This window comes from Trypanosoma grayi, assembly GCF_000691245.1.
Source record: "Trypanosoma grayi strain ANR4 Tgr_19_V1, whole genome shotgun sequence".
Taxonomy (NCBI): Eukaryota; Euglenozoa; class Kinetoplastea; order Trypanosomatida; family Trypanosomatidae; genus Trypanosoma; species Trypanosoma grayi.
This window is the reverse complement of record NW_008825638.1, coordinates 1-14,333: the sequence shown is the minus strand read 5'-3', so window position 1 is coordinate 14,333 and position 14,333 is coordinate 1. Positions and strand designations below refer to the sequence as shown.

The window sequence follows — 14,333 nt, the reverse complement described above, 5'->3', positions numbered from 1 at the left end:
AGAGAAACATAGGAGGTTTGAGTTACTCTCTTTCTTACTCACTCTGTTATGGAGTGTTGTGTATGTGTGGAGGTTAAGATTCTTCTGAGGGAGATACTGACCTTGCCTTTGCGTCGTGTGTGTGTGTGTGTGTGTGTCTGCGATTTTCTGTTGCAGCAATTCTCGATGCATTCATCTTCCTTTGCTTTCATGAGTGTTGTGGTTTCGCAATTCACGTGCACAATTTTTGCACGGAGACGAGAGGGGCACACATTGGGTAACCTTTTCCACACATACACATACACAGACATATATATATATATACACACACACACACACAACCACACACCCGTACTTGGAGGGTAACAACACACCCTCATCATCATTCCTTGAATGAGACGAGTTACGGCAGGTGGAAGCGCAGGTGATGGGAAATCGCAGGAGCAGCAGAACAGTCGGGCGCTGCCACGGCTTCCCTCGTCATCCCTCTCGCATGGGGTTGTTGCACAGCGGACGCCTGCGCAGTATGGCGTCGTGAGAGAGAGCGATGAGGTGCATGAGGAGATACGCGACCTCTCCAGCCGTGTGAAGAGAGTGATCGAAAACAAATTCCAGAAACACGCAACGTCGGAGGAACAAGTCCTTCAGGGTATCCGACGCTTCGGTCCCTCTGCGCAGTCGAAGAAAGTTCTCAACCGTGAGAATGATGCAGCGATGATGGCGCTAAAGACCGGTGTATATGCGGTGTGGCGATGCGAGCAGCCGAAACTGTCGGGATCTAACACGGACTTTTGCACACGGCTTGGCTACCAGCACCGGTGTTTTTGCAATCATTCCCTCGAGGAGCATGTCCCGCCGAAACCATCGCGTAGCCGCGTTCCCGCCCCCCGCTGCAAACTATGTGGGTGCAGTGGCTTCAATTACATGCCGAATGAACCGGAGGAAATTGGTGAAGGTTGGCTGACGCGCCGCCGCAACTGGGACCCGTCACAATGGTCCGCCAAATGCCGCTGCGGCCACGGTCACAAACAGCACGACCCGCAGACGCGGTCGTGCAAGCAGTGTGGGTGTAGCATGTTTACTAGTCATTTCCTGTGCGTGGTGTGCGACCGTGATGGCGAGGCGCACTCCACGGTCTTTGAGTTGGAGGAGGAGCGCGCCAAGAAGGGGCTGCCGGTGCGTGAGGCGTACTTCCCCCTCGGCACACTCGAGTGGTCGGTGCGGGAGTTGGTGCTCGAAGATCCGACCGGTGGAGGCGCGCTGACGGCTCCCCCACAGTCGGTGCTACCACGCCTGGGGGCCGGCACAGAGACTGTACCCCAGATCCCGCAGCACTGCGACGCGTGTGCGGCGGTATTCCGCTCTGCCCAGAGCAAATTCTGTTCCAAGTGCGGCAAACCCCGCCAGTAACCAAAAAAAAAAAAGATACTTTGTTTTGTTGGTAGGGCGAAGAGCAAGTCGCCCTCTGTGACACCATACCAACCAATGAGGAAGACTCCCCCCGTCCAAACAAAAAAATATATATATACCTCCGCCACTCCTATTCTCAGCGTTTTTTGTTGTTTTGCTGCTGATGGCGTGCCCCGCTTTGTTGCCGTTGTTTTTTTTTTTTCCTTGTTTCACATGTAAATGCAATTCATGTGTATTTTGCCTGGCCGGGGGTGTGGTCTTCTGCAGGATGGGAATATCCTTTTCTTTGCTTACGACGCGACGTTTGGTGGTGCCATACACGACTCTGTTCGTCTCCACCGTGGCAGCAGTAACATCAGCAGCAGCAACAGTGGCGTACCGTATGTCAAGGTGATCCTCTGTGAGGGTAGTGGTAAAAAGAAGAGGGTTACATATGAGATGAGTGGACTTTTGTTGCATTTGTGTGCTGCTGTTGTTTTTGCTGATGAGAGTGGGGTGTGTGAGACTTGTTGGTCTTTCCCTTATTCTTTTTTTTTTTTTGCGTTCTGTTGCAATAGTTGTGAGATTCCTTCACAGAAGGAGGCAGGTAGGGAAGAAGGAGCAGCGAGACAAACAAAGAGACACACACTGAGGTGAAGCATCTCTCTTAGGACGCGTCCGGTCGTGTGTTCCGCGCCGCCCCTTTTAGTGGTCGTTCCTTTTTTTATTTCCTTTGCGGCTGTGCTACTCTTCACTGGTGTGTAACGGTAATCCTCCCCATCACCAAATAACAAGCGTAAAGAAATCGACAGATAGAGAAATATTGAATTGAGTGCTGTGCGAGGGGTTCCTCCTACTTCACCGTTCTTGTGATGTGGCGTAGTCAATACCATTTGCTCATGCGCGGGGCCCGCCGCACATCGGCCTCGTGCATCCACTCACGAGGCGCGTTGGGCGCCACCACCGTACTTCAGCAGGCGCGTTTTGCGAGTGGCAGCAGCAACCCGTACACCGTCCTCGGCATCAAGCAGGGTGCGTCGAAGGAGGAGATCAAGAAGTCGTACCGCGTGCTCGCGCGCAAGCACCACCCCGACGCCCCGGGTGGATCGCACGAGAAGTTCCAAGAGATTCAGGCGGCATACGAGCAGGTCAAGAGCGGTGTGTGGATCCAGAAGAATGTGGAGGGCGGTGGCGACGGCGGCAACAGCGCTGACACCGGTAACCGCTACACCAACTTCCGCTTCACCACACGGCAGCACAAGAACAAGGTTAGCTACGATGAGTTCTACGAGGAGATGCACACGGGGCGCGTCAAGAAGGATCCGTTCGGCGACGATGAGGCGGACGAAGCGGCGTCGAAGGACCCGCGCCGTAACCCGCTTGCGGGGAACGAGGCGCTGGTGCAGGCGTGGTTTCGCTTTATCATTCTGTGGTCTATCATCTTCGTGTCGCTGCGCGTGACACTCTTCCTTGCCTTTCCGCCGAAATACGAGAGCGTGCGGAAGGCGCCCATGCCGGAGCGGCCGCGGAAGCCACCGCCGCCGAAGCCGCTTATGAATAACTCGCTTGTAGCGTGAGGGGAGGAGCGAGATAAGAGGGAGGGGGGAGTGTGTGTGTGTATGAGAGAGAGAGCGAGCGAAAGGAGGGTTTCAGCTGTCTCCATTAGTTGTGGGGTCATATACCGAAGGAGATCCGCAGTGATGTTGGGGCTCCACACGGACGCACACCTACACAAACGTACAATCACGAGACTCCCACTCAACTCGACCCGGACGTGTACGTAACTCTCCCGTCACTCTCTCCCACCTTTTTTGATTTGCAGGAATCCAAAGTTAAGAGTGTGTTATTCTTCCCCCTTTCCTTTTTTTTATCATCGAAAACGTAATTGACCCGGACCGTGTTGGGTTGCAAGGAAGGTCTGATTTTTGTGTGGCAGGCAATTCACAACGTGTGTTTGTGATCTCTTCTTCGTCCTCGTATTCTATATCCCTTCTGTCTCTCTCTCTCTCTGTGTGTGTGTGTGTGTGGCTTACCCCAATGATAGAGAGTAGTGGCGAGGAGACGGAAACAGGCGCCGAGCTGTTGTCTTCTGTCAGTGAGGGACTTTGGCGTGGGGGTGGGGGTCTAGTTGAATCCACAACGGCAACAGTTCCACCATTATCAAGAATAGCAAGAGTATTGTGGTAAACCCAAAGACGGTGACCTAGTTGTTGCAAACAAAAAAAAAAACAGACAGGCAGGCAGGAGGGCAATGATGGACCGATCACGGCTTCTGCGGGCGGCGGAGTTCAAGCAGAAGTCCCGCTGGTCAAGCGTGTGGCCCAACATGCACTACGGCGCGATGTTCCTCAACTACAGCGTCGGCAGAAAACTGCCAATGAAGGGCGTCAACTGGGTCACGCGGGACTCCAACCGCTTGGTGAACTTTACGAATCGATACAGCGCCGTCATTGCTGACATTGACGTCACGCGGACGGAAGAGGAGCTGGGCATCAATCTTAACGACATTCGTTGGAATGATCACCGCCGTATTTACTGGAAATGTTCCTTCTGCGGCTCACAATATCGCAAGAACGTCTCTGTGCGCACCAAATTTCATGCCGGTTGCGGCATGTGCAAGCGCCGATTCCCCTCTGAGGTTCTTGACGAACAGCACGCAAGCCCCCCACTAATGGAGATTGCTCCAGAGTTGCTGCAGCAGCTCATGGAGAGCGACAAGAAGGAAAATCTAGGGTCCCTTGCACACACCAGCAAGTTCAACGCAGAATGGATATGCCAAAGCTGCGGGGGACCGTACCGTGCAACGATTCGAAGCCGCACCGGTGCGGTGGAGCAAGGGCAGTGCCCCCTACACCCGGACGCAACCGCGTGGTCGGCGTACTGTCCGTCGTGCTCATGGAAGCCGAACATGGCCCCTGTTGCAGAGGAGGTGAGTCGCACAGGTCAGTTTCTTGGGTTAGAGTATTCTACAAAGGAGACGCAGCAGCAGCAACATTCACGTATTCCGCGCAGGAAAAAGTTGGTTTGCTGAAGAATTTGGGTTTCCATCCTTTCGTGGGGGAGGACACGCTGTTTGTTTTGTTCTTCGCAGTACACAATAGTACGAACTCAAGTCTTGCATAGTTATTCTTGCTGTGTTTTTTTTTGCTGTATTGTTTGACTTATTGGTCGTTGTTGTCCCTTTCTACTTGTTGCTGTCTTGGGGGTCCTTTGTGTGATGACCGTTTCGTAGTGGCGGCAATAGGTGAGATGTCTAGCCGCTATTTCCAGAAGTACTTTCTGCGCTGCGGCCACTGTCAGTCCGTTCAGCGGTACGCAAAGGGTTACCGGCCCATTCCCAACCCCATCCTTTTTGACTCCGACACGCACTGCCGTAGCTATCACCACGAACAACGTGAGTGCGCCGGTATGTCTGGGATTCTTATGACGTGCCGCTGTGACAAGTGCCAGCGCGTGCACTCGCAGTGGAAGGTGATGGACTTTCAAGAGTTCCTCGATGCAAAGCTGTTGATGAGTGCTGAGCAGCGGAAGACGCTGTTGTGGTCAACAGGGAGAAGCCCAGCAGACACAGCGGCGAAAAAATAGTCATTGGGTGTATGTGTGTGTGAAAGAGGGCGTAGAGTGCCAAATGTGTTGCGCCCTCAACAGCGTTGTCAGAGCGCACTGTTTTGCTGCTTGCAGACAAGAATGCGTTTCCTCGTTTCCGTCAACTCTGCATACTTCTCTCCCCATGTCCATTGCGCTGTTGTTGTCATTTTCTTTTTCTTTTTTTCATTTGGCAGAAAAGGGAGAATATGACCGCCTCCACTGAACGGCAGCAACGCGTTGCCGCTAGCTTCACACGCCAGTACTACACCCACATGCTCGAGAGCCCGGGGGAACTGCCGGCCTTCTACACCCCGACAGCGTCTTTCCTGCACATGGGGCGCAAGGCGCAGGGCACCGCAGAAATTGAGGCGGCTATCGCGGCGCTGTATTCCGTCCAGCCCAATGCGTCAGCGAAGATTGACAGCCTCTCAACGGTGACGAAGAGCAATGGGAACTTCCTGGTGACGATCAAGGGGTCGATCACGGCGTCTCCAGGTGCTATTCACGACTTTACCCATGAAGTGGAACTCACGGAGCACGAGCCGCACTCGGGAAGCTTCGGGATAGTGTCGGACAATCGCGAGAGCGCCCCACGCGAGGAGGCACCGAGGCGGTGGGCACTGGAGACACCACCCATGTTTGCGAGTGAGCCCGCTAAGGACACGATGGAGCCAATTGAACAGCCGGCTGCGATGACTGCCGTTGCTCCTGTAGAGAGGCCTGCCAAAGGTAATGCTGGTAATTCCGCATCTGAGAAGGCTGCCCCTGCCCCTGCAGCTGCTGCTGTGGCTGACGTCGCTGCAGCTAAGCCGGCTACCGCCCCTTCATCGCGTGCCGTGCCACCCGCCACTGCGGAGACGGAGAAGGAGACGGAGCAGTCGACAAAGGCACCTCCAACAGCTGAGCCCGCCCCGACCGCGGAGGTGAAGAAGCCAAAGAGCTTCGCTGAGGCCATCCTGATGGGGAAGCGCGGTGGCGCATCGCAGGCCCACGCTGCGCCTATCGTGGTGGTGGCGAAGGAGGGCAAAGAGCAGCAGCCCGCCGAGGTGCCGGCGAAGGAAAATGAAAAGAAGGAGACAAACAAAGAGGACACGACCGAGAAGGATGTGACGAAGAGTGCCCCACGGAACGGCATAACCACAAAGAGGCCCACAGGAGTTCACGCGAGTGGCGAGGGTGAGAAGCGAAATGGAAAGCCAACCGCCGATCGCTCTGCTGCAGGCAACAACCATAAGGAGGGCGGCAGTAATAATCGTAACAACAACAGTAACAATGGCGAGAACACCAAGCGCAGGGACGCTGATGGCCGCACGCTGAGCCGATCTGTGGTTTTCTACGATGTCATCGTTAAGGGCCTCCCCACCGATGCCACGGAACAGATGGTGCGCGACATTGTTGAACCGACTGCGCCTGTGAAGCTCGTCAAACTTCTTTCGCAAAACGACAAGAAGGACTCGAATGTGGTGCGTACCTTTGCCTTCGTGCAGCTGGATCACAACGCCATCAAGGACGCCGGCGACGACGTTAAGGCGACAGTGGCGAAGGTGCTGGCGGCCAACAAGGGCAAGAAAAGCCCCGGCGGCCACCGTATTCAAGTGGACGAGGTCCGTGAGAAGTACACTGCTGCGCCCACCAATGCCCCGGTGGAGGTTTCCGCGTAGGCCGCGTTTGTGAAATCCATGAAGAGGGTCTCTTTTGCATTCTCCTTGTGTGGGTATTCGCTCAGATGCATGCGTTTTTTTTTTTTCGTGTATGTGTGCTTGTTGTCGTTTTTTCTTGATTTATTGGCTTGCTGACCCTGCTGTGTTGTTTCGTTTCACTCCACGCACGCCTAATATATATATATATATATATAGGTGTGTGCATGTGTGGGTGGGTGGGAGAGAGAGGAGTGAATGAATGAATGCGTGGGAAGGTAGGCGTTCCTTCCCCCACTACTACTACTACTACTACTACTACTGCTGCTGCTGCTGCGACGCTGGCGTCCCCTTGCAGCCGCCACGCAGGGGTGTAGCAGCAGTGGCTGGGCCGCAAGGAGTGACACATGTGCGTGCGTGTTGAAGGAAGAACGACAGCACCGTGGGGGCGAAAAGGAAATACTTATATAAGGGAGAATCACACCAGTAAGCGAGCAAGCAGTAAAACAAGGACGAAAAAAAAAAAGACGAGATCAATAACCCACCAACTTAGCACAAAAAAAAAAATAAACGAAAGGAAACAGAAAAAAGACACAAGCATGAAGAAAAATATTTAAAGAGAGGTGCCAACACAAAACGACGGCGCGGCCCGGTGGGTATTCCTACGCATCCGCAGGAACTGGCGTGCTAAAACACTCTCCCCTTCTCCTACTATCTAACGGAGCCAGTCGAATGTAACGTCCTTCCCTCCATCTCTCTGCGTACCCTGAGGTTGCGGTGCGTCGTGCGGCGGTGGTAGCGGCACGGAAAACAGAGACGATGAAAAAGAAAAAGAATGAAACAAACATCGAGACAGGGAAGCGGGATTTAACAAGAAGGTGCAAAAGAGTAAGGGAAGGGGTGGGGGAAAAATACTTGAAATAAGGTAGAAAAGAGGAGGAAAACCAGAAGAACATAACACCGCTAAAGAAGTAGGAGAGTGAGGGAGAAGATGACACGGATATAAAAGAGTTTGGAGAGGATTATGTCATCACTCTTTATTCCGGTGAATGTGTTGGTTGTGCCCGCCTTTGAGTTAGACGGTGTATGTGTCTACCTGCCCGTGTGATGGTGTCTGTGTCTGCGTGTGTGTGTGTGGGTGTTGTGTGCCTTCGCCCACGGGCATTTGGGCGCTGGGGCGGCGAGCTGCATTCTTCCCGCGGCCCGCCGCCGCTGTGCTGCTGGTGCACGGGAGCATAGCGAGTTGGCCGGACGTGCGAGCGAGAGCGGTGTGCGTCTCTCTGCGTCTGTGTGTGTGGGTGTGGGTGTGTGAGAGAGAGAGTGAATGGGGAGGGATTTAAAACAACACCTAAACAGGATACCTCCTGTGAAACGTGATTAAGAGAGTAAAGAAGCAAGCGAGAGGGCAGGCGATTCGAGGGATAGTGCGATGAGTAAATCAAACCAAAAAAATATTGAATTGAAGAGAGAAAATAAACACACACACACACACACACAAGGAAAAGGAATGCAGAATGCAGTTTTCTGTTCTTACGCTGCTTCCGAAGCTTACGTGTGCGTGTGTGGGCCGGGTGGCACGGCACGGCGCGGTAGGGCGGGGTGCCCACCCACGCGCACAGCTTTCCCTTTTTTGTTTTGCTTCTACGCAGCCGACAGAATGCCGCGCTGGCTTCTCCCTCCCTGTTTGCGTCCGATAGCTACAGCAAAGCAGACGAGTCAGTCTGAATGATTTAGATGTTGCATTGCTCCCACACGCGCTTGAGTGTCACACTTCTCCCACGTGTGGTGACCCTCGGCGTGACCGGCGGCATCGCGAGCGGCAAGTCCGTGCGGTGCAGCCACGTACTTAAACTCGCGCAGTCACGCGCACGGCATCCGCTGCACTCCTTCGCCGCACACAGCATTAATGCAGACAAAATAGGGCACGACATATACGCCCCGGGGAAGCCGTGCTACTACGAGGTGATTGCAGCCTTCGGCAAGAACGTGTTGGAGCAGTCGGAGAAAAGGCGGCAAAATGGGGGCGAGCGCGCGGAACCGCCCATCGACCGGAAAAAACTTGGTGCAATTGTCTTCCACACACCTCGCTCCGCAGAGTTGCGGCGGCTCAGCGACATCTGCTGGCCGCACATTCAGAATGCCATTGAGGAGGAAATTGAGAAGGTTTCTGTCCTGGCCTTGTCAGACAAGAAGAATCTGCTGCTGATAATATTAGAGGCCGCTCTTCTTATTGAGAGCAACATGTTATCACTCTGCGACGATGTGTGGGTTACGACGTGCGACAAGGGTGTTGCTGTGCGCCGCGTCATGGCGCGCCACCGCGTGCAGCAGCGTGAGGCCATCGCCCGTGTCGAGGCGCAGCCGAACATAGAGGAGAAGATTAAATTCCTTGAGGACGTGAAGTTTAAGGGCGAGGTCGTAACGTTCGACACTACAGAGGATACTGTGGAGGAGGGGTTGAGGCGCGTTACCGTTGCGTTTGACACGTACTGGCGGAAAAAACTGGATGCGTTGCAGAAGGACCCGAATGCAGAGGCCGCTTCTTTGAACATGGAGTAAGGACCACCCTCTTCCTTTCTCTCTCTCTCTCTCTCTCTCTGTTGCTGCTGCAGCAATCATACACGCGCTTGCCTTCATTATCTGCTGTATGAAGCCTTATTGTTTTAGGTCGTTTGCTCTCACCATTTTTTGCCAGCCTCGTCGTTTTCATCCGGTTTCCCTTCCGAAGTTCATGGTTGATGCTCTTCCAGGCGTTTGGGTGTGTTTCTTTTGTTTTGTGGTTGTTTTAATACTGAGAGCGACCGTTTCGAGAAGCTTACAGCGTCACCTTTGCTCACGCATAATGTGTATTGCGGTGTCCCATTGTATGCGCTATATGATTGGCGTTTTGAAACGCCGCCATTTCTGTGTCCCCCCCCCCCTCCCTGTTCCTTCCCTTGCCCTGACACTCTCACTGCTGCATTGTCTCTGTATGTCTCTCTATCGATCCGTCTTTTGTTCGTCTTTCCTCTTCCGCATTTCGTTTTGCTGTGCTGCGCTGCGCTGCCAAGGGTTAGATACGCGCGTACACGCATAGAGAGTGAGAGAGAGGGGGGCGGGGGGAGAGCCAAGGCGAAAAGAACTTGGCACAACCATGCCGTCGGTTGAGGACTTGCAGCGGGCGATATGCGCGGAGAGGGAGCGGCACCAGCAGGTGATGGAGTCGATGGAGCGGCAGCGAGACACGCTGCAAAGCTTGCTTGATGATCAGAAGCAGGCGTTCCAGGACCTCATCTCGCGGGTGACACGGTTGCGCGTCGCAAAGGGTGAGTACCTCGCCGCGGAGACCGACGGCACGCTGAAGGAGGTGAAGTTCGACACCGGCTGCGAGGCGGTGGACAACCTGCTCTACGACATACAAGACGGTGTGAAGGAGGCGGTGCTCACAGATGGTATCCTGCTCACAAAGCTCAGCACTGCCGCCACGCAGGCCGTCACACCGAGTTCAGCGAGACGGCCATCCACTCCGTCTGTCCCTTGCCCGTCAACGCGCAGCACCAGCATCGCTGTTGTGCTGCGCAACGAGATACGTGCAACTCAGCCGTGGGCGCAGAAGCACTATAAGAAGTGTGGGGCGTGCGATGCGAAACGGGCGAGGCTGCAGCCGTGGGAGCAGATAGACGAGAAGGCCGTTGGGCTGGCGGCACTGCCGGACCTACGCCACATTCCTGGGAAGAGTTTTTACAAGGGCTCCCTTCGGTTCCTGCGGGAGCGGAGTGGAGATCGCACACTCCACGTGCTGCGGGTCTCTCTTGTGATGCAGGTCAAAGCTGCCAATGGCGGCCGCATCGTCGATCCTGCGGCGACCGCCGTGCAGATGACACAGGTCTTCACGAAGTGGATCGCGAACGAACTCACGAACGCGAAGGAGGTGGCGAGGAAAGCCCCGTGGAACGAAAAGGCCACAGAGAACTTGATGCTCTCCGGCGCAGTGGAGATGTTGTTGCACTCCCTCGACGCGCGCGTTTGTGTCACAGCAGCGCCGCCAACAGCGGTGCGTACGGCCGCAGCGGCGTGCACCCCGCTGAGCGTCGATGTCGCGATCACCACACCGACGCACGTCCCTACCATTACACCGTTCATTGCGTTACTGGCCGAGGCTGAGCAGCGGGCGTACATCGTCAAGTACATTGTGCATCCCATCGCCGAACGCATTGGCAAACTCGTTGGCATGCCAGAGACCGTTTCGAAGTACACGACAACCGCCTTCAATGCTCTCGACGCGCTGTATCGCATGGCCCAGCGCGAGGGAGTGGTAGAGGAGCCGCGAAAGAAATCCCCCAAGCGAGCAAAGCCCACGCTGCTGGATACCACCTTTCAGAAGGTGCGCGCCATCCTGCTCGCGCTGGCGGTGTTTGACACTACTGTGGAGATCGACTGCGCGTGCCCGCGACTCGACGATGTGAAGGATGTTTCCAGCGCAAAGAAAAGTGTCTTGAGTCTCGCAAGGAGTTTCCTGCGGTGGCTCACCGCGCCGGTGCCGTACACGATGCCGGCGGTGGATGACCCGAAATGTGCTAATCTCGTTGTGCGGGTGCTGCGGGCGCCAACGCTCTTTTTGGAGATTCTTAACAGCGCTTTCAGCAGCAACCGTCGCCTGCCGTCGGCCTCACGCGTTGGCGTCGTCGACTACCTCGCGTCGCCGAAGTCAAAGATACGGTACGGGCTCAAGTTCTTTTCGGAACTCGTCGTCGATGTCTACCGGCCGTACGCGCCAAACACGGGTGTCATCATCGCGGAAGAGAAGGGTAAGAGCGGGAAGCCAAAGGCGTCGAGGTGCACGCCCGTCACGGACTTGCCACGTGACATTGTGCGTGCCAACGTAGAGGTGGCGGTGCAGGCGAAGGAAATTATGCAGAAGCTACATGCGCTGCAGCAGCAGGCGGCCGATGAGACGGACGTGGAGCGGCGCGGGAAGGAGGTTGTCCACCGTGTCCTTGAGGAGGTGCACGATGACGCACTCTGCGCTGCGCTGGTGAAGGACCTCGAGGGTCTGCAGATAGAGGTGGACGAGCTGACATCGGTGTGTGTGGATGTATGGCTACCGTTCGGCTTTGACTTTGCAGAGACAGTGGATTCTTCAGGGGAGCTCTTGTACCTCCGCGTCCAAGGTCTTCGTCAATCGTAAGAGAAAGTGAACTGTTGTGTTCATTTTTTTTGCTTTTATGTCTTGGCGCGTTTAACCTCGGTGTTTTTTTTTTTTGTGTTCGCTTTGTTTCTTTTCCGTTCGTTTGCTCCGTTCGGCTGGCGGCCCGATTACTGCTTGGATGTGTGGTGATATTTATGGTGGGAAGTCGCTGCCGTTGTTGTGAGGGACAACTTTTAACTCATCCAGTGTGTTTATGCGTGTCTGCGTGTGTGTTTGAAACAGAGGTGGGAGGAGTGATGCTAAGCTGTGTGGCAGAGAAGCTATTGCAACTGAAAAGCCAACTTCTTACTTTTACGGTTGCTACTACTGCCATTGTAGTAGTTGTTTCTGTTGCTGCGGCTGCGGACTTGTTTTTGTTGTTGTTGTTTTGGGGGTTTGTGCGAGCAGCATATATACATCTCTCTCTCTCTCTCTCCTTCCCATCTCTTTGTGTTTTTTTTTTTCGTGTTGTGGCCTTCATCTGATCGTATAAGCCGCCATTAGGAGAAACATTGCATAACGAAGAGAGGCGAGGGAAGAAGAGGAAGGTAGTTTAATAGAAGGGTCCACACGTAGTCGCATCCCTCAGTCAGGTATATACGCAAACACGCACACTTACTTACAAATACCTACACACAGGCATACACGCACCCATCGGGCACCCTCCCTCCTTCCCTCCCCCACAGACGAAGAGCGATATAAGGAGGAGAAACCAATAGGATCGCAAAAGAGAGAATACAAACAGTCACATCAACAGTGAAAACCCTAAGAGATTCAGAAAAGGACTCCATGTCGCGGAATCTTTCCGAGGCAGCCGATGAGCGCAGCTACAAGGAGATGGAGAAGTACTCGGTGGAGCGTGTGGCTGGGCAAGGCACATTCGGCACTGTGCAGCTCGCTCGCGAAAAGGACAGAGGGACAAAGGTAGCAATAAAGAAGGTTATCCAGGATCCACGATTTAAGAACCGCGAGCTGCAGATTATGCAGGATTTAGCTCGCATTCGTCACCCAAACATCGTGATGCTGAGGGGCTATTTCTACACCCTTGGAGGGGAGCACCGGCAGAGCGATGTCTACCTTAACGTTGTCATGGAGTTTGTTCCTGACACGCTGCATCGCGCGTGCAAAAACTACTGCCGCCGACTTTCTCAAACACCAATGATATTGGTGAAGGTGTTTATGTATCAGTTGCTGCGGAGCATTGCATGCCTTCATCTGCCTGTCGTCAACGTGTGCCACCGTGATATCAAACCGCATAATGTGCTTGTGGATGAGTCCACTGGTGATCTGAAATTGTGCGATTTTGGAAGCGCCAAGAAATTGTCGCCAACGGAGCCGAACGTGGCGTATATCTGCTCACGCTACTACCGTGCGCCGGAGCTTATTTTCGGCAACCAGCACTACACCACAGCGGTGGATACCTGGTCTGTCGGCTGCATCTTTGCGGAGATGCTGCTCGGCGAGCCTATCTTCTGCGGTGAGAGCACGGCTGGACAGCTGCGCGAGATTGTGAAGGTCCTCGGTCGGCCATCTCGGGAGGAAATGCAGAAACTGAACACCAGCCTCACCGAGTTCAACTTGCCCAACCCGAAGCCGATGCCGTGGGAGGATGTCTTCAAGCGGCCGCTCCCTACTGAGGTGTATGATCTCTGCGGGAAGATATTCAAGTACCTCCCTGAGCAGCGCATAGCTCCGCTGGAGGCGTTGTGTCACCCGCTCTTTGACGAGCTTCACGATCCCGAGACAAGGCTGCCAAACGGCAACGTTCTGCCTTCACACCTATTTTGCTTCCTGCCAGAGGAGCTTAACGCCATGACGGACTCCCAGCGGTCCCGCTTGCTGCCGAAAAAGTGAGGGTCGACTGAAGGGGAAGGATAGTTAGCTTTCAGAGAGGTTTACAGACAAGGGGAAGGAGGAAGGAATGAAGGATGGAAAGAGTAGAAGATGTGAATGAAGAAACATGCACATGCGCATACCCTCGCACGCATACCCTTTTCAAACAGAGAAAGAGAGAGAGAGAGAGAGGGAGAGAGAGAGAGAGAGAGAGAGAGAGAGAGGGCGAGGACGAGAGCGAAGAAAAAAACAATAAAACATCTTTAGATGGACACAAAAAAAAAAGAAAAAAAAGGTGGGCGTGTGAGACAACGGTCAGAAAACAAAAAATAATAGGGAATAGAATCTGATGCGGGCAGAGGAAGGAGAGGGAAAAGAGAAAGAATGCAATGCTCAGTTTGTTTCGCGCTATGAAGAAGTGGAAGAGAGAGTAACGTTCAGGAGGGGGAAAATGGGGGCGAGGGGATGACTAGATGGAAAAAAAAAAGGACACTGGCATATCGTTGGTGGATTACGCATAGCGTCCAATCACCAACAAGTGTGTGCTCCCACATGAAAGTACATACACACTTACACACATCCGTACAGAGTACTGGCTTCTTTTTTTTTTAAGTTTCTCGTGTGCTGCTGTTATGCTAAGATCTACACATTCGAAAGCCACTCATTTCAATCATTCCTTTCCCCTTCCGCCTTTCCATTCCACTCTACCACCCGTGTATTTCTCTGTTTTTTTTTTTTTT

General features: G+C 53.9%; 8 protein-coding genes across 8 annotated transcripts; all 8 read left to right on the top strand.

Moving 5' to 3' along the window:
- Positions 1-372: 372 nt before the first annotated feature.
- DQ04_00191070 (putative protein-like) lies at positions 373-1,389 on the top strand (the record flags this gene model as incomplete). The annotated part of the gene is made up of 1 exon (XM_009308395.1): positions 373-1,389. The coding sequence occupies one exon, from the start codon at positions 373-375 to the stop codon at positions 1,387-1,389; it is 1,017 nt and encodes a 338-aa protein (XP_009306670.1).
- An 878-nt stretch (positions 1,390-2,267) lies between these two features.
- DQ04_00191060 (putative chaperone protein DNAj) lies at positions 2,268-2,945 on the top strand (the record flags this gene model as incomplete). Its single annotated transcript, XM_009308394.1, has 1 exon — positions 2,268-2,945. The coding sequence occupies one exon, from the start codon at positions 2,268-2,270 to the stop codon at positions 2,943-2,945; it is 678 nt and encodes a 225-aa protein (XP_009306669.1).
- A 674-nt stretch (positions 2,946-3,619) lies between these two features.
- DQ04_00191050 (hypothetical protein) lies at positions 3,620-4,399 on the top strand (the record flags this gene model as incomplete). The annotated part of the gene is made up of 1 exon (XM_009308393.1): positions 3,620-4,399. The coding sequence occupies one exon, from the start codon at positions 3,620-3,622 to the stop codon at positions 4,397-4,399; it is 780 nt and encodes a 259-aa protein (XP_009306668.1).
- A 218-nt stretch (positions 4,400-4,617) lies between these two features.
- Positions 4,618-4,953, top strand: DQ04_00191040 (hypothetical protein; the record flags this gene model as incomplete). The annotated part of the gene is made up of 1 exon (XM_009308392.1): positions 4,618-4,953. The coding sequence occupies one exon, from the start codon at positions 4,618-4,620 to the stop codon at positions 4,951-4,953; it is 336 nt and encodes a 111-aa protein (XP_009306667.1).
- A 209-nt stretch (positions 4,954-5,162) lies between these two features.
- DQ04_00191030 (mucin-associated surface protein (MASP)) lies at positions 5,163-6,617 on the top strand (the record flags this gene model as incomplete). Its single annotated transcript, XM_009308391.1, has 1 exon — positions 5,163-6,617. One exon carries the CDS (start codon positions 5,163-5,165, stop codon positions 6,615-6,617), a length of 1,455 nt encoding a protein of 484 aa, XP_009306666.1.
- Positions 6,618-8,327: 1,710 nt separating this feature from the next.
- DQ04_00191020 (dephospho-CoA kinase) lies at positions 8,328-9,152 on the top strand (the record flags this gene model as incomplete). The annotated part of the gene is made up of 1 exon (XM_009308390.1): positions 8,328-9,152. The coding sequence occupies one exon, from the start codon at positions 8,328-8,330 to the stop codon at positions 9,150-9,152; it is 825 nt and encodes a 274-aa protein (XP_009306665.1).
- Positions 9,153-9,726: 574 nt separating this feature from the next.
- Positions 9,727-11,760, top strand: DQ04_00191010 (hypothetical protein; the record flags this gene model as incomplete). Its single annotated transcript, XM_009308389.1, has 1 exon — positions 9,727-11,760. One exon carries the CDS (start codon positions 9,727-9,729, stop codon positions 11,758-11,760), a length of 2,034 nt encoding a protein of 677 aa, XP_009306664.1.
- A 789-nt stretch (positions 11,761-12,549) lies between these two features.
- DQ04_00191000 (putative glycogen synthase kinase-3 alpha) lies at positions 12,550-13,614 on the top strand (the record flags this gene model as incomplete). The annotated part of the gene is made up of 1 exon (XM_009308388.1): positions 12,550-13,614. The coding sequence occupies one exon, from the start codon at positions 12,550-12,552 to the stop codon at positions 13,612-13,614; it is 1,065 nt and encodes a 354-aa protein (XP_009306663.1).
- Positions 13,615-14,333: the final 719 nt, after the last annotated feature.